This window comes from Acartia tonsa, chromosome 12 (genome assembly GCF_053477335.1).
Source record: "Acartia tonsa isolate MP-2025a chromosome 12, ASM5347733v1, whole genome shotgun sequence".
NCBI lineage: Eukaryota > Metazoa > Arthropoda > Copepoda > Calanoida > Acartiidae > Acartia > Acartia tonsa.
The window spans coordinates 11445319-11465058 of record NC_137271.1 but is presented as its reverse complement, the minus strand read 5'-3'; the positions used below and the strand labels follow the sequence as shown (position 1 = coordinate 11465058).

Genomic DNA, 19740 nt, shown 5'->3' with positions numbered 1-19740 from the left:
TACAATTAGTGGTTGAAATGTTTGTACACTCACATTAATGAACCATCCAATCAAAATTCAATAAAGGTTTCCAAAGTTGTAAGCCAACGAATAAGAAAACGTTATTATATAACTTTAGGGTTTAAAGGAAACAGCCAAATGTCCCCCCCCCCCCCCAACGCCCTCCCTGCTTAAAAATCTTCCAAACCAATCATAAAAAATATTTTTTTTTCAGAAAAAAAATGCTATTAGAACTTGGAATAATCCTGCAACTGCCGCTCATCTACTCTGGAAAATTTCATAAAAAATTGTAAGTATTACATATTGGTTAACCCTCGACCATGGCTCCACACGTCATAATTAAAGATGTTAAAAATGATTCCCACTGCTGCTATGTCAGGTCACGTGCGCGACAAAAATATTTAGAGTAGGGGAATGTCTCTGTGCAAAACAGGCGCAACTCAATACCAAGGACAGTTAGGACTTCCAAGACAAAGTTCGTGCAATCAAAGGGTTGGTTGTCTATAGGGCGAATGGACGGTTTACACCGCTATTGAGACGCGGCGTATGTTTCAAGGTGCGTGGATAGGTCTGAAACCCGAAGCGACACCAAGCCCTAAAGAGGTTAGCATTAAATATTGTTTTGTGTGTTATGGATGTTTACATCCTATTTGATATTTTGACTTTTTATATAGTTTGGTAATTGATATGGGTACTCAGGATATTTAACATCCTATTTTTTCTTTTTTACTATTTAAGAATATCATAAAATTGAGGTTGAGAAAGGAATGTAGATTAATTCAGGAGCCACTTTACTTCTATTACCTAATGCCACAACTCCATAGCTCATTTTTTCTTTATTGTCTTAGAGTAAAATTAGACTATTAATGCAGCAAAAATAATTATTTAAAATTCTTATAAATAGTCATTTAACGCTATATTGAGGTCAAACTGTGGTTAATTATAATCTGAGATTATCTTCCTCATTGATGATTAAAAGATTTTATAGGAAACAGCATGCTTCCAAGGAAAGCTTTTCAGACCATAGACTGTCAAAATATAATCTAAACCTTAGGTTTAGATAAACGATCATGTTTAATATATACTTTAGGTTAGAACAGCGAGGTTTGGTGAATAATGGACCCTCGCTCAATACAACTACTGTTAGGAAAACTTGCTTATACACCCAATATGGTAGCTGTCTATAGTGTCCTAATGGGGATATTTGTTACTGCTTTTGGCCTACCTATTCTAATAACGTCAGGAATTACCCTATACCGCATCTCTTTTCTAGGGTTTTTTCCCCCTTCCCTTTCTTTTTCCCTCTATGATATCAATAGAATAGGTAGGCCAAAAGCGGTGACTTCTATCCCCCTTTTCCTAGGGCACTAAACACAGCTACTTGGTTTAAGCAAGTTATAACTACAGGGATATCAAAATGAACAAATCTGAAAGTAATGTTAGATGTATTATAAGGTAGATATTGTTGTAAATTTGTTGTTTACACTATTGATATATAGCATAAGTATGCCAAAAATTATGCCAAAACTTTTAAATTAATAGAACAATCCTATTGGCCAAAATTTTCTATTCAAATTCAACTGTAACTGTTCCTCAATAATTAAATTTTCCTAAAAACAATAAATCATAGTTTTAATCATAATAGTTATTAATCGCATCGTAATATAGACAGCTTTCCGCGAATAGTAAAAGATTAATTATATGACTAATTTCGGTTTTGTTGGCCCCGAGGGGCCAAGGGCCCAGACCAACAAAACAGGAATTTATTTTATAACTTTTCATTTTACTATTCGTAGAAAATTGTCTATAACTATTAGGATACGATACATAATTTTTTATTAATTGGTTTCGAAGCCTTACTGGAATTATATTGACATCATATGTACTTTTTCAGTATTGAAAATTGGTCGTTGTACACTTTACTTGATGTTGAAGCTAGCCCTGAATGTGGTACAATTAGTACAACTAGAGGTCCAAGGTAGGGTATAATTAGTACAACTAGAGGTCCAAGGTAGGGTACAATTAGTACAACTAGAGATCCAAGGTAGGGTATAATTAGTACAACTAGAGGTCCAAGGTAGGGTACAATAAGTACAACTAGAGGTCCAAGGTAGGGTACAATTAGTAAAACTAGAGGTCCAAGGTAGGGTAAAATTAGTACAACTAGAGGTACAAGGTAGGGTACAATTAGTACAACTAGAGGTCCAATTAGTACAACCATAGGTCCAAGGTATGGTACAATTTGTAAAACTTGAGGTCCAAGGTATGGTACAATTAGTACAACTAGAGGTCCAAGGAAGAGTAAAATTAGTACAACTAGAGGTCCAAGGTATGGTACAATTAGTACAACTAGAGGTCCAAGGAAGAGTATAATCAGTAAAACTAGAGGTCAAATGTAAAGTATAATTAGTAAAACTAGAGGTCCAAGGTAGGGTACAATTAGTACAACTAGAGGTCCAAGGTAGGATACAATTAGTACAACATAGATCCAAGGTAGGGTACAATTAGTACAACTAGAAGTACAAGGTAGGGTACAATTAGTACAACTAGAGGTCCAAGGTAGGATACAATTAGTACAACTAGAGGTCCAAGGTAGGGTACAATTAGTACAACTAGAGGTCCAAGGTAGGGTACAATTAGTACAACTAGAGGTCCAAGGAAGGGTACAATTAGTACAATTGGAGGTCCAAGGTAGGGTACAATTAGTACAACTAAAGGTCCAAGATAGGGTACAATAATTTGGTCCGTTTGCCTGTTGGTCATAATTTTAATACATAAATAAATTTGGCCATTTGGTCCGTTTTTCCATACATGATTTTTTGTGCTTTGCTACTTGTCATCCCTTTTTTTCTATTTAGAAACATTTATCCTGGATATAGAGAGGTTATAGTGGCCCATCAGACTAACCCTCTTATGGGCACCTGTGGCATCCTCTCGTGGAGGCTTATGGATATCAACCTCAGGTTAACATTACCCACAATTTAGTAGAATACGTAGCTGTGTTTAGTACCCTAGGAAAATGGCAATGTATGTCACAGATCTTGGCCTACCAATTCTATTAACGTCATAGTAGAGGGAATTAAAAAGGTGAAGGGGGATATAAACCCTTAGAAAAGAGATGGGTTATAGGGTATTTCCTGTAGTCAATAGAATACGTAGGCCAAAAGCCATTTTGTTAGGGCACTATAGACAGCTTCGTAGAATCAGTATATTATTACTTGGATGTTGCACCAGGTTTTAATATACTCTGATAGAGTGATGCTGGCAGCTGGATAAAATAACGATACCACCATCCACATCCTTTACCCCATCCCCGCCCCTTCTACAGGATGAACGAACTGGCCATTAAATGAGGTCCATATTAGCAAGTTAAATTAACGACAAATTTTACCTTGTCGATATATACACGTATATCCTATATCCATTTGAATTCACCTACAGTTTTGAAATGATACACTTATAGGTTTACCATCCCTGAAATGAAATTATAGTGCTGGAACTTTTTAAATCTATTATCAGAATTAAGCAACTCAAATGTAGATTACACCCATAAGAGTATAATTGTCTAAAATGCAAAGAACAACCAAAGACAACAAATATAGTTGTACATCAGTTTTAGTTAAAGGCTTATAAATTTCACTCTTAATATACCTATTTACTCAAATGTAGAATAGATCCACCTATACCTAATGTAGAAAAGATTTGCTTAAGGAAAAAGTATAAATTTCTATATTCTATACATGTAATCGCTGCGCTACTCCTGAACCTAATCATCCCTGTACTCCATATGATCTAAAGTAGGATTCATGATGCTTTTAAAAAATGCAAAAATCTTGTTTGTTCTATGTCAAGCAACTTTGAACTATAAAATGGTTGAAGGTTAGCTTTACTTTTATGTACAATATAGGGTACCATTGTAAAATAAATTTTGTCTTAATCAGGATTATTTTAGATATGGGAAAATGTTAGATTATATACAGTTTTTTATTTGATTCTAAACCTCCAATATTTTTTTTATAAATTTTGTAACCCTATTATCAAAGCTTTCTTACTCTTTTTTTTTAAATTAAAAGGGCAAAACCATGTTTAGGCAATAGCGGGCTAGGTTAAAAAGAAAAACGGTGTTTTTTCCCAAGGTGCTTAGTCAAGCATAGAACAACAACCCCCCTCTCTATTCTTTTTAATAAATTGAGAAACATTTAATTGTTATTTTAAGGTTAGATTGGGTTAGGTTAGATTGGGTATTGGGTAGTCTCGAAGGCTTGATTCACTGGTTGAGAATTATTTTCAACTTATTTTGCTAATAAAGAGGGGGGGGGGTCAGCAACGAATAATCTGTTTTCACTTGCTGTCATGATTAATGAATGAACCGTATAACCATCAAATTTTTGCACCTATAAATATTCTAAAAAACTTTTTGCATTGTGATCTAGGACAGGAAAAGTATTCTAAAAAATAGGCAGTAACATCCAATAGCTGAACATAATAATAAGTCGGATAAAATGGGTTGATAATTTCTGCATTTATAGTGGGCAAGGAACCGCTACGACTTTGGAGCTAATCTATATATTTATTTATTTAATGAATCTATTATTACTTGGATCTTACACCAGATTATGATGTTCTCTAATAAAGTGAAACTTGTGGCTGGCAAAAAAAACAACCCCTCATCCTCTTTATCCCATCTCCTCCTCTCCTACTGGATGAACAATTTGACCCATAAATGAGGTCTGAATTAGCAACCTAATTGACGACACTTATCCACGTATTTCTTCATTTTTATTGTTATTGGATGGGATGTGGATCTAAATCATAAAAGTTTCTTCCATTTCAAAAGTTTGTAGTCTTTTAACATTTTTCTGGATGCATTAGACATTAATACTTTTTATAAATTCAAGGAAAAGGATTTTTTTAAGCATAACTTTATATAAATCACACAACTTTTCAAATAAGTATTATGATTATAATTACTGGTAGTAATCTAAATAAATAAAATCTAATAAGAAAAGCAAATATTATTTATTTAAAATTTTGAACAACTTTGCTTTTATGAAGTCCTTCTTAAAACCTCTCCATATATGATTTATTTTAGGCTAAATTTTCGTGACCTTTGCAAAGCAAGTGATAAAAATGGCCATTTATTAACTCCCTTCAGGAGTGGTTTTATGAAGAACTTAAAAAAAGCAAAGTTGTTCAAAATTTAAAATAGATAATTTGCGGCAACTCCTAGTGGGTGAAAATTGAACTTGAAATTTTCAAATCTAATTTTCTCAAAAAGCCCCCGCTGAAATATTTTGGTTTTATCTGGAATCACCATGGTTTTATGTCTATTTTCACCATACATAGGTCTCAGGGCTCGGCACTTACTTTTGTCTTGATTCAATTCTAGCCCACAGTGATTCCTTTTTTCCAAACACGCGTGGTATTAGTTCAAGTAACACCCATCTGAAAACCAACTCTTTTTTATTGCACAACTTCTGCCTGGAAATCCTAACTGCCCTAACGCCTGTTTTGTGCTAAGGCATTACCCCTACTCTATCTATTAAAATTGAGCATCTGAAATAGTAACAGTAGGATCCATTTTTAGCGTCTTTAGTATGAAGCAATGTTTAGTCAAGATTCAAGATGGCGATCGGATGCGCAACATGTTAGGCCATGGTCGCGGGTTACCTAGTAAAGTACCTCATACGGGCGGGATTGCAGTCAAGGACCTTATCGACTTGATGTACTGTCCAGGTCCTGGTACAGCAATCCAGGAGAACTAATGTTGACTGTTACGCACCCTTCTCTGTCCAAACACCCAAGGATATTAGGTTAAGTAACATCCAACAGACAACCAACTCTCTGTGATGCACAACCTTTGTCTGAGAAGTCCCAACTGTGCATGGTAACGAGTTACGCCTGTTTTGGGCCAAGGCATTCCCCTTACTCTAACTATTTATGTCGCGCATCTGACATAGCAGCAGTAGGAACTATTTTTAAGGTCTTTAGTTATGACGCGGTGTCGGCCCAAGATTCGAACCTATCACCTTCCCGACGACAAGCGGATGCGCTACGTTTTGAGCCACGGTCGCGGGTTATGTTCGCGGGTTACTTTATTGACATTGTATTTAGAAATTACAATTTTAAAAATGCAATTTTCAGGCATAAATACCATCCCTGTGTTTTTTTTGTAGAATTCAGACTAAATTAGAATGTTTTTTAGGTTAATGGTAATGTGGAGTGTTCCATTTAACTTAAATCTTAGAGATACTTACTACGCTATTGGTATGGTTTTTCAAAAGGTAAGCTTAGTATCTATAAACATTATTACTCTACAATTACTACAAGTTGGTCTAGCCATTTCTGTCTTTACTTTTTTAGCCTCGGATAGACTTTGAGGACGGGATACAAAGTCATTTTCTATTACAGTATATCTATGGAACCAAAGATTGCTCAATGATTACAACCGTCCTTTAGACAACCAATCCTTTGTTTTCACTACCTTTGACTGGAAGTCATAGCTGTGGATTTATCTGAGTTTCGACTGTTTTGGACCAAGGCATTCCTCCTACTCTAACTTCTTTTTGTCGTGAACATGACATAGCAGCATTTTTGACTTCTTAAGTTATGACGCAGTATTAGGCCAAGATCCGAATCGTATCACCTTCTCGATAATGTGTTACGCTGCAATCGCGGGTTTTCTGTCTACATATACTTTTTTATAGGAATCTTAAAGGATAAAGGATAAAGGGCGAAAGATTGATGTCCCCAACCTAATTATGAAAAAACAAACATGACAACATCCATAAAAGCGAAGCACTGAAATGGTAGGACAAACGGACATTAACACTTATATAGTGTCAGAACTAAATAATCAGAATATAAATGTATTTGAATCGGAGCAAAATTGTAAGTATATTTGTTGAAAAACTGCTTGATACAGGATAATGTTTATGGACATAATTACATTTTTAGGACTTGATTATAGAGTGGCATTGTTTATAACATTATACTTAGTTTTTCCAGGATTGTTTTCCATCAACATACCAAAAATCAGATCAATCGGATGATTAGATCACTTAAAATTTGGTGTTAAAAAGTAAAAAAATCAACATGTTTAAAATGGACGTACGGGCATTCTTGTTATGATTATAGAGTTGCTACGCTTTCTAAATCGTTCCTAACTACTAAAGGAAACCACCATGCAAAGTTTGAAATCGATAGGACAACTCTAACATGCCTAAATTAACGAAAAAAGCTATCCGTTTGTGACGGACGTACGGACGGACGGACCAACCCTAATTATAGAAAAGCTTCGCTTTTAAAACCTATACCTTTAGTTGATTAAATTTTTGGGTAAAAAGTTTGAACACTAATAGTTAGGACATTAGAGTAAAACACTAGAAGGAGAAAGGGTTAAATAACTGCATCTCCCCATTGCAATCGTCTTGTGCAACCTTTCTATTGGGTCATTGAAAATCAACCAATGGTGTCGCTTATATTACATAGCTAAGTAGCAGAAAATAATTTAGAAGCAGACGAAAGAAGTCTTTGAAAAATGAGGGGAGATATTTGTCTGTATATATATCTATACTATAGATTTGTTGTTAGGGCCGACCAATCAAAATTCGTTAAATTACCCAAAGTTTTTGAGCCAACGAATAAAAGGTATATTTCTTTGGGTACTAGAGCAATTTATAGCAAATTTTATAAATATTCTATTTCTACCATATTGAGCTATTCTAATAATTACATTATTCAAACTACCAAATAACGCTATTTCCATAATGACATAATGACAAAATAATTTCCTAACTTCACATTTGTTTTTGTTTTCAGGACCGTTTGACTAGTGGAGCCTACTGGTTTAACCAAATGTATTATGGGGAAAGTACTGCTTATACTAGGAGTAAGGTAACCATATCATGTTCATTAATATCTCCTCAACGGCAAGAATATTTAATCGCATTTATTAAATGTTCGATGGGGGAAAGTACTGCTTATACTAGGAGTAAGGTAGGCATAACATGTTCATTAATATCTTATAAACGGCACGAATATTTAATCGCATTTTTTAAATGTTCGATGGGGAAAGTACTGCTTATACTAGGAGTAAGGTAACAATAACATATTCATTAATATCTTATAAACGGCATGACTGAGTAGCACTGGCTATAAACTGAATACTTATTGATCAGAAAAATTTCCATAAAAATCTTAGCCGTTTATCTTTAAAAGCAGTTAATAAATAACATAAATCATATGTTTGACACAAAAAAATTAGGCTCAATTAAGAATCTGCAAAAAAAATCGTCTATTTCAATAGAAGCCAAGTAAATTCATATTCTAAGAGCATTACCGATAAACCGACGGACACAGTAAGTTAATTATTGATGCTCATAACGTTCTTCACAAAAAAAGTAAGCAATCTATCTTGATTAATGGCTGAATAAACAAATTCACCCTTACATTTTCTTTCTGACGGACGAACATATTGAATTATAAAGTAAATTTGCAACTGAAAACTAAAAATTTGAAATCTTCCTAGGGATCTAAAACATTGGCCGATAAATTTATGTGTATCTCTAATGATGATGATACAAAAAATTACCCCCGCTGTAGATTACAATTAGTGGTTGAAACATTTGGAAACTAAACTTAATGAACCAACCAGAGTAACCATTTTCTCTTTCCTTCCAGCAATTATCTAGAACTATTGTCTAGTTTTTTATTTATTATTATGGATGTTGTCATCCTTGTTTTAGTTGAAATAAATTACCCTTATAAAAGTTTGTGATTCATTGTCGTTTAAATGAGAGAGAGAGAGAGAGAGAGAGAGAGAGAGAGAGAGAGAGAGAGAGAGAGAGAGAGAGAGAGAGAGAGAGAGAGAGAGAGAGAGAGAGAGAGAGATAGAGATAGAGATAGAGATAGAGATAGAGATAGAGATAGAGATAGAGATAGAGATAGAGATAGAGATAGAGATAGAGATAGAGATAGAGATAGAGATAGAGATAGAGATAGAGATAGAGATAGAGATAGAGAGAGAGAGAGAGAGAGAGAGAGAGAGAGAGAGAGAGAGAGAGAGAGAGAGAGAGAGAGAGAGAGAGAGAAAGAGAGAGAGAGACCTTTCGTGTTTCATGTGCACATTTTGTCATTACCTGGGGAAAAGGGAGAGGACAATGGAAAATAAATTTATCTTCTCCTAATTCATATAAATTTATGAAAGTTTCAGGCAAAATGTAATTTAAACTTAAAATATGATGGTTCTAATTGTTTGTTTATGTTATCTTCTTCGTTGGCTTCCATGCCTTTTTTAAAATGATTGCTTTGTACAAACTAGCAGTGGCATGAACAAGCATATATGAAAAATAAAATATACATGCATCTAAATAGCTAAACTATAAACCGATAATGTTCTACATTATAAAGAAGTTTTATATAGCACGTAGTATGCTGTCTTTGTCCTGCTCCCCTTACATAGCTCTTGGAATAGGGAGAGTCCCTAGGTGCTAGGGGTACAGCAGGAAATTTCTTTCTATAAAAAAAAAGTTGGTTAATTTTCATATTTACCCATGATTTAATCTCTCTCGTTTGAAATAGACAATAGTTGAAATAATGAGGATGTATTAGGGAGGGGTCATTCAGTTATTTATTACACTGGTATCCAAAGTTTTATGATAACGTTTTTTATTCCATGGGAACTTTGTAGGTTTTTATTGAATTTTGATTGGTTGGTTCATTAAATGGAGTTTCCAAACGTTTGAACTATTAATTGTAATCTACATAAGTGGTAATTTTGTGTAGCATCATTGTTGATGTGTTCAGTTTATCGGTCATTGTCGTATCCCACTAAATCTCTGGTGTTTTGTAGTAGTGCTGCTAATCTATAATTATGATGTTGTCCGTACATCTGTTTGTAAATATATCTTTTGTAATTGGATGTGCATTTTTATTATTAGAGTAAAACACTAGAGGGAGAAAGGGTTAAATAACTGTATCTCCCCATCGCAACCGCCTTGTGCAACCTTTATATTGGGTCATTGATAATCAACCAATGGTGTCGCTTATATTAACACAGCCAATTAGCAGAAAATAATTTAGAAGCAGACGAAAGAGGTCTTTGAAAAAGGAAGGGAGGTAGTTGTCTGTATATTAATCTATACTATAGATCTGTTTTTTTAATTGACAAATTGAAATATTTTTTAAAAATATCCAGAATAAAAAATAACATTATCTGATAATTGCCATGTAAACTGCCCAGCTGTTTACGGGATCTAACTAGACACGCGTATTTTAATACGCATATCCCTATGTAAAAGTAACAGGATGTCTGTATGTCTGTGTGTATTGAAAAATCTCGCAAACCGCTGGACCGATATTGCTCCCCTTTTCAGTGAAGATTCTCAGTGAAAGTCCTGGAAAGTGTAATAACTATTTTTGGGCCAAGGTACCTCTACCCCCCCCCCCCCCCCCCCCAAGAGATATTGCCCAACGAAAACCCTAACCCCCTAAAAATTGTAAAGTGTAAAATGGAGCATATAGTGCCACAAGAGGCCTCTGGAGCGTAATTATACTTTAATTGTTGTAATTATCATTGCGCTTTTTTTGGACATGGATGCCATTGTAATAATTAAAAATTTTGTAATGTGAATTCCATTTCAAAATAGAGGTTAGTTCATTTCATATTCATAATTAAAAGTTATGTAACATTCAAATATTTACTAACAAACTTTTTGAAATAAGTTTAGTAGCTATATATATTATATAATAGCGGCTACGCCCCCTACAGATCTCTAGGGGCACTTGAAGAGAGGTGGGCGACCCTCTACTTTTAATTTTAGCTAAATATTTTTTTGGTGATGGAGCAATTTTTTCTATGGTTAGTTTTATTGGGGAGTGTGGCGGTACCATCCCCTGAAATTGTTATCAACCATTCCAAGACCTATGATAATTTACTGTATAGGAGAAACAAATCGGTTAGGTGTTTGGCGAGATCCTTTGACACATACAGTCAGACAGACACACATCCTGTTACTTTTATATAAGAACGTAAATGTGATGCAAACTAGATTTTATGAAATTGATATTTTAACGATCACAGTTATGTTTCTTTTTTTAGATTTAATAAAGTCCTTATGACAGAAATTTACATTGAATTTACTGACGGTCGAACACACTCATGCTTAAGTGTAGCCGGGATGTTAACAAGGATGAAAAACCAAGAAATAATCAATTTACTTACAATTTTTCCTTGTGGATAACAGTATGAGATATTAATTGTAAGCAAAAAATTTGTAAAATTAATTAGCCACCCTTCTCTTAAAACTAGGAGAAGGAAGGGTGGGGACATATGAAAGTAAATTAACTAGTGCCAAAAGTTTGAATCAATGTAATCTTATGAAGATGATTAAATCCCCTCAACAGATAATGACGTCATACGATAGAATAGCCAATGAGAGGCCAGTATACACTATAATTGACCAATGGTAAAATATATGCTGGCCTCTCATTGGTTATTTTTTATCGTTTGACGCCATAATCTGTTGAGAGACTTTAATCATCTTCTGATCTTATTCGTTAAAAACTTTTTCGATTGAATTTTGATTGATTGGTTTAGACTTGCGGTGTACAAACTTTTCAACCAATAATATAATCCATAAAAGGATATAAATCATTTTTGGGTACTTACAATAATTATCGTTCAATATCTTATCCCTTAAAATAATATAAATATAGTTAAAAAAAATTAATTTACATAATGCACATTGCACTTACAAAATAGCATAAGCTATGAAAGAATAGAGGACCTAATACAACCTTTATTTAAAAGGAGCAGGATGTTTGTCTATCCACCTGTGTTTGTTGGACCGATATGACTTTAAATTTTTAAAGGGGGGTGGGTGTAAAAAAAAATTTCTTCTTTTTTTGAAAACTAAATTTAAAAGGGATTGTCGACATCATTACATTAGATGGGGTGTTGAACCTTTGCTGTCCCAAGATTTATTAATCACTTTTAATGCAACACGTCTGATATGAAATTTTATATACTGTATGGTCATTAAGTTGGGTTCATATCGGAATTAGACAAAGAGGGGATATGCAAGTGATAAAATTAACCTTTAAAACATTTCTGACCGAAAAAGAATTTAAAAAAATTGAGTTTTAGAACGCGACCACTAAAAAATATATTTGATTACTTATTAATATGCAAAGACGACATTCGAAATTTTTTTTGAATCAGAATTATGGCTTCATGGTGCTCCCTGGAAAGGCCTTGAGGAGCTGAATCAGGAACTTTTGTCCGTTTCAAAATATCTCGTTCCTAGCCTTAGAAATCACTAAAGAAACACATTTTTTAAAGGTTTATTGAGAATTGTCCAATTTGTAGAGGTTTTTTAGTTTTTCTCAGGCTAGGAACGAGATTTCTTAAATCATCCAGAGGTGTATTATACTCATACAAGTCATTTGCAGATCCCCGCTTTGGCCTCAGAAAAAAAATGTCCAAAATCAACCCACCCTAATGGTCATAGAGGACATACTATTATTTCATTCGCCATAAAAGTGGGTATTCACCCCTACCTTGCTCCCTTGGTTTTTCCTTTTGGGTTTTGTTACATTGCATTGGATTTATTATTACTGAGATCTTACACCATATTATCTTGTACTCTAATAAGGTGAAACTTGTAGCTGGCTGAAATAACGAACCCCCATCCACACGCTTTACCCCCTCCCCTCCTACTGGGTGAACGACCTGACCAATAAATGATGTTCGTTTTAGCAATCTTAATTGACAATTTTCCCCTGTCATAATATCCACGTAGATTCTATATCCATTGTTTTTAAATAGATTTTTATCTTGGAACTTCTGAACCTAGTAAAAGTGTCTGACTCCTTTTTGTAGAACTTTGAATCTATCCTATAACTTAATTTTCTAAAGTCCATAAACCCTATTATCTCGGATCTCATAAAGAAATGTGTTTAAATTGCTCTAAATTACATTGCAAAATGAGATGGAGAAAAAGTGAGAAGAGGGAAGAGAAAAAGAGAGAAAGAAATTAAATAATTTGTGGGAAAATGCACAGGGTGAAATTGTATAAAAAATATGTTCTGAAACCTAAAAAGTGTAAAACACATAACATGACCTAAAAATGTATAACTCTATATGTAATTTAACATTAAAACACAAAAATAAATGTTTTTCACTGTAGAAATTGTGCTAGTCTTGTATAGATAAAGATTTATGCAGAGAGAGAGAGAGAGAGAGAAAGATAGAGAGAGAGAAAGAGTATTAGAAATATAGATAGATAATTAGATAGAGAGAGAAGAAAAGAATTAGAAAGAGAAATAGGTTTTGCATTTAGATAGAATCTTAGAATTTTATAGAAAAAAGAATTAATCAAAAATAACGAACGTACAGAGCATGTTATACAGTGACTGCGTTACTAAATTTTATATGATATTTAAATATAAATATATAAAATTAACAGGATGTCTTTGTGTCTCTGTATGTGTTCTCCTTTAAAGTGAAGCTTCTCACATATCTAGAAGAAGTCTATTTTCGAAGGGAATACACAACCTTTCCAAGGGAAATCTATCCTGGGAAAAAATTTCTCACAATTTTTTTTAGAAATTTTCAATTTCAAACTAAAATTTTAATAAGTAGAGGGCCGTGCCCTCCTCCACCTTCTCTTGCCCCTAGAGGTCTCTAGGGGTGTAGCCGAAAGTATGCAATAAAACAAAGACAGTTTTCTAAACTGTATAACTACCCCATCTTGCATTAAGCCCTTCTCTATGTTTTAGAGAATTAATTTTGCATGAGTGTTTTGCATCTGGGATAAAGGGTCAGGCGTTGCTAGTTCTAAGCTAATCAGTAACAGCTTAAATTTATTATAGCTTTATTAACAATCAAGGACGTCCAAGGGGATGGGGTGATTACCCCCCCCCCCCACCCACAAAAAAAACGAATCTTGGAGGCAACCCCAAAATATTTTTTATTTTACCCCCCCCCCCCCCCATTACAATTGTACCTATACCGTTGGGGGTACCCCTAACCATTTAGGAAGGGGTATTTACCCCCCCCCCCCCAATTTACTACGCATTTACGACTAAATATTTAAAATATCTGCCTGTGTGTACTAAAGGATCTTGCTAACCGCTATGGTTCCAAAAATCTTCTCAAAATCCCCACATTCCCCCGAAATAATTATTATTTTTTTTTTCAATTATTATAAACGGTTAGGATCTCGCTGACCACTAAATTGATTAAATCTTCCACTTTAGAAAAGGTCAACATATTTCCATGGATAGTTTTAGGCTATTTTAAGTCTTAGGAAGGTTCTAGGCTTTTTGTCTGCACTCTCCTAGCCTTGGATGATAGGAAGGCAGCCGCTAGGGGTTCATAATAATGACCCCTTTATCCGTGTTTTTGCACACTCCATCTCTGGGTTTTATACTTTAATTCAAATTAGAATATAGGATAACAATTTACATTTATATTCATAAAATTTACTAAAAGCTTTCCCAGAGTAGTTTTGAATTTAATATAATAGAGTTTATCGAATTTTGATTGTTTGAGTCATTAAGTTGAGTGTCCAAACTTTTCAACCACTTATTGTTATCTACAGAATGGGTAATTTTGAGTATCATATCATAGGAGATGAACCTTGATTTAACAGCCATTGTCTTGTCCTTTTAATTTTTAATACAGATGCATGTAAAAAATCAGTTATGTGACGTCATAAAAATGAAGGATTATCCATCTTTTTTTAAGGGATTTTCTTTTCTACTTCTCCTCTCATCTCCCTCATTTTTATGACGTAACATTTTTGAGACACTTTGTCCAGTTACTGTACAGAAAAATAAACAGTATGTTTACAAACATTTTACGGTGTGGTTACAATTGAAATAATAAAGTATAACCAATTAGTATTGTTATTTGACTAAGAGTTTTTGGAGTTCTGGCAATAACCCTTTGATATTATGAACCTTATCTGAAGTTCTTATAAGAAATCATGAGCAAAGCAATTCGACTATTTTTGCATTAAATGACACACGCCTAACTTAGCTGCAGTAGTCACAGTTTTTATCATGATTATTATAACGGGGAGAGGAAACTTTATACATTTTAATATCATTCAAAGAATACTTTTTTGTGCCCTTGGGACCTTCAAACCAATTGTCTTTAAAGGTTTGTTATTCTGTCATATAAAGTGACCCTAGTTAAGTACTCTGTTATTTTGGCTCTATCTCAACCGATTTATAGATGATCTATGGGGTTGTATGTCTGTACACGAGAAATTTTTATTTCAATAAAAAAGACAACAGCTTTTTAATATTTATTTATTTTAGGCTGGCAGACAGCTGTCCTTTTCAAACTCATTGCTGGTAGTCAAGGGGTTCATGGAGGCATTCACCTATCATTCTGTGCTCAATATTTCTGTACTACCAAGAAGGAGGTAAATAGATAGATATAGACAGAAAAACACAGACAGAAAGACCAACTGACAGACAGAAGATAGAAAGACAGACAGCCAGAAAAACAAATAGACAGACGGAAAGACAGTTTCATGGAGGCATTCTTAGAATATAAAGATTGACAGATAGATAGATAGATAGTTTCATAGAGACATTCACCAATCATTCTATGCTCAATAGTTTTGTACTTCCAAGAAGAAGGTAAATAGATAGATATTGATAGAAAGACAGACAGACAGACAGACAATATTTATGTACTACCAAGAAGGAGGTAAATAGATAGATAGATAGTTTCATAGAGACATTCACCTATCATTCTGTGCTCAATATTTCTGTACTACCAAGAAGGAGGTAGATAGATAGATAGATAGTTTCATGGAGGCATTCCTAGAATATAAAGATAGATAGTTTCGTAGAGACATTCACCTATCATTCTGTACTCAATATTTCTGTACTCCCTAGAAGAAGGTAAGTCTATAGAATAGATAGTTTCATGGAGGCATTCCTAGAATATAAATATAGATAGTCTCAATGAGGCATTCAACTATCATTCTGTGCTCAATATTTCTGTACTACCAAGAAGAAGGTACATAGATAGGTAGATAGTTTTATGATGGCATTCAACTATCATACATTGCTCAATATAGTGTACTCCATAGAAGGGTGTAAGTAGATAGATAGATAATTTCATGGAGGCATTCACCTATAATTTTGAGCTCAATAGTTCTGTACTCCCCAAGAAGAAGGTAAATAGATAGATAGATAGTTTCATGGAGGTGAATACCTATCATTCTGTGCTCAATATTTCTGTACTCTCAAGAAGGAGGTAAGTTGATAGATATAGATAGACAGAAAGACAGACAGACAGACAATATTTCTCTACTACCAAGAAGGAGGTAAATAGATAGATAGATAGATATAGATAGTCAGAAACAGGCAATCAATATTTCTGTACCCCCAAGATGGAGATAATAAGATAGATAGATAGTTTTATAGAGGTATTCACCTATCATTCTGTGCTCAATATTTCTGTACTACCAAGAAGGAGGTAAATAGATAGGTAGATAGTTTCATAGAAACATTCACCTATCATTCTGTGCTCAATATTTCTGTACTGCCAAGAAGGAGGTAAATAGATAGGTAGATAGTTTCATAGAAACATTCACCTATCATTCTGTGCTCAATATTTCTGTACTACCAAGAAGGAGGTAAATAGATAGATAGTTTCATAAAGACATTCACCTATCATTTTGTGCTCAATAGTTCTGTACTCCCAAGAAGGTTGTAAATAGATAGTTATAGAAATAGACAAACGGATAGACAATCTGTACTCCCACAAAGGAGGTAATTAGATAGGTAGATAGTTTCATATAGGTATTCACCTATCATTCTGTACTCCCAAGAAGGAGGTAAGTTGATAGATATAGATAGACAGAAAGACAGACAGACAGAAAAAAAAGACATACAGACAGACAATATTTATGTACTCTCAAGAAAGAGGTAGATAGATAGATAGACAGTTTCATGGAGGCATTCACCTATCATTCTGTGCTCAATATTTCTGTACTACCAAGAAGGAGGTAAATAGATAGATATTGATAGACAGCAAGACAGACAGACAGACAGACAATATTTCTGTACTATCAAGATGGAGGTAAATAGATAGATAGATAGTTTCATGGAGGCATTCTTAGAATATAAAGATAGATAGTTTCATGGAGGCATTCACCTATCATTCTGTGCTCAATATTTCTGTACTACCAAGAAGGAGGTAAATAGATAGATATAAATATACAGAATGACATACAGACAATATTTCTGTTCTCCAAAGAAGGAGGTAGTATATAGATAGTTTCATTCAGTACCCCCAAGAAAAAAGGTAAGTGGATAGATAGATAATATCATAGAGGTATTCTTAGAATATAAAGATATACAGATAGATATATAGACAGTTTCATAGAGGTATTCACCAATAATTCTGTGCTCAATAGTTCTGTACTCCCAAGAAGGAGGTAAATAGATAGGTAGATAGTTTTATGATGTTATTCAACTATCATGCATTGTTTAATATTAGTGTACTCCGTAGAAGGGTGTAAGTAGATAGATAATTTCATGGAGGCATTCACCTATAATTTTGAACTCAATATTTCTGTACAGACAGAAAGACAGAGAGAAAAAGACAGAAAGACAGACAGACAGAAAGACAGACAAACAAACAGACTTAAGTAAAACAGACAGAAAGACAGACAGATAGAAAGACAGACAGAAAGACAGACAGAAAGACAGACAGAAAGACAGGCAGTAAGACAGATAGAAAGACAGATAGAAAGACAGACAGAAAGACAGACAGAATGGCAGACAAAAAGACAGACAGATAGATCATGACCCTTGAAAAAGATTAGATCTTAGACACCTATTGTCAATATATAAAAGTAATATTTTTTTAGTGAGGGACTGGCTAGATCTGTGCAACAGAAACTCCACTCCAAGCACAAACAGGCAGAGTTTGTTGTCAGCCTAAGCGCGGGAAACTCAAACAATCCAAAACCGGTTCTATATGCTGTACTGCAGATTGTTAGCTGTGTTCTATTACATGCTGTTTTTATGAGTGTTCGTTATTTGTAAATGTATCATAGATTAATATTATATTTAAGAGTTTAATAAAGTTTATTCGTATTGTGTTTGTTTTATGAAAGATTCTTTATATGTCCTTGTTGTAAGTTTGTCTTCATTAATGTTTTTACGTCGACTATATGGCAAAAAATAAAAAAAGTATGAAACTAGAGGGGGAAATGGTAAAATAACTGTATCTCCCCACCCCAATGATCTTGTGCCGACTCTTAAATGGGTCTTTGATAAGACCTAAATAATGTCGGAAATTTTAAAACAGCCAAGTAGCAGAAAACAATTTGCTAGCAGACGAAAAAGGTCATTGGAAAAGTGGGACAGGTAGTTATCTATATTATAAATCTGTTGTTATTGTTAGCATATCATCAACACAATAATATTTTATTGGCCTTATGACTGCATACATTTGTTGAGTAATTATTTGACATTTGACCCATCTTTATTTAATATTTAACAGACATTGATTTACATAATTTCATATTGGATTTAATGTTAATTTTCATTTCAGGAAAACAAGTTTGCTATCCTTGTATAACAGTAACTGGATGTCTTTGAGTCTGTATTTGTACCGAAGGATCTCGCTTAACGCTGAACCGATTCCACTTTGCAATGTAGCTTCTCATAGGTCCTAAAAGGTTTATAGCTATTTTAGGGGAGGATATCCCAATGTTTCAAAAAGAAATCCCCTAGACGAAAAAATATCCCGCTTAAAAATATTTTCTTTTTCTTTTGAAAAACTTATATTTAAAAAAGGGGAGGTGATTTCCCCCCCTTCCCTCCACCTTAAGTGTCTATAGTACGATAAAAGTTCCTGGAATCTGATGGTTTTCTTCGGATGGTTTTCAGGCTACTGTTCTTCAGAAGCAAATCCCAAAAAGGGAAGGGGCTAAGCCTGCAGAGTGATAACTTATATCAGACTGTTTTACATAAAAGAACATCAGTTATTAAGTAGCTGCTCTACTAAAAATATGATAGAATATTTTTCTAATCTATAATAGAATATAGGATATATTTTGTAGATGAAATTATCCTAATCCGAGGGATTTGTGGCCAACACTCATAATTTCATTACAAGCTGAGAAACCAAAGGATCAGTTCAGGAGTAAGGGATAAACCTGCGCTCTCACACAAAGTGCATGTTGAGCATTAATACCCCCCCCCCTCACCCTGATATTTAAAATAATATTAGGGGGGTGGGAGGAATATGTTGTTTTAAAAAAACTAATATTTGTAAAAATCATTTTCCCCAATTTACCATGAAGAAAATTATTGATAATTTGATTACAATCTCAGACTTAATGAGATAACAAGGTAAAAAAGAAGGAAAAGTTCAAAAAAAATGCATCAAATTCTAAATATATATAAAACATTCATAATACTAGTTTATTGTTATTAAATCAAATGTTACTTTAAGCTCAAACTAACTTAATTAAATTGTAAATGAATTTAAATACTAATTGTATTTCAGTACCGGGATGTTTGTCTGTGTGAGTTAAGATCAAAAAACGGCTGTAGAGTTGCCGAGCCCATACTTTTTAAGGCTAGGCCACAATCAAAAAGCTAGGATATTCATGTCAGAGTAAAACACTGGAGGGGGAAGGAGTTAAATAATTGTATGTCTCCTTCCAGAAGGGCCCTGTTCCAAATTTCAATTAG

The 19740-nt window shown here is 33.9% G+C and overlaps 1 protein-coding gene across 1 annotated transcript; it reads left to right on the top strand.

Moving 5' to 3' along the window:
• Positions 1 to 218: 218 nt before the first annotated feature.
• LOC145334278 (tereporin-Ts1-like) lies at positions 219 to 18110 on the top strand. Its single transcript, XM_080179673.1, has 9 exons — positions 219 to 289; positions 1091 to 1148; positions 1409 to 1455; positions 1895 to 1978; positions 2859 to 2963; positions 6206 to 6284; positions 7822 to 7896; positions 15331 to 15437; positions 17904 to 18110. Exons 1-9 carry the CDS (start codon positions 222 to 224, stop codon positions 18079 to 18081), a joined length of 801 nt encoding a protein of 266 aa, XP_080035799.1. The 5' UTR covers positions 219 to 221; the 3' UTR covers positions 18082 to 18110.
• Positions 18111 to 19740: the final 1630 nt, after the last annotated feature.

Excerpts from the sequence above, each read along its gene's own strand:
- LOC145334278 (XM_080179673.1), top strand. The coding sequence starts at position 222 with ATGCTATTAGAACTTGGAATAATCCTGCAACTGCCGCTCATCTACTCT. Across the intron at positions 290-1,090 it reads GGAAAATTTCATAAAAAATT|GTTAGAACAGCGAGGTTTGG; the intron begins GTAAGTATTACA and ends TATATACTTTAG. Across the intron at positions 2,964-6,205 it reads CTTATGGATATCAACCTCAG|GTTAATGGTAATGTGGAGTG; the intron begins GTTAACATTACC and ends AATGTTTTTTAG.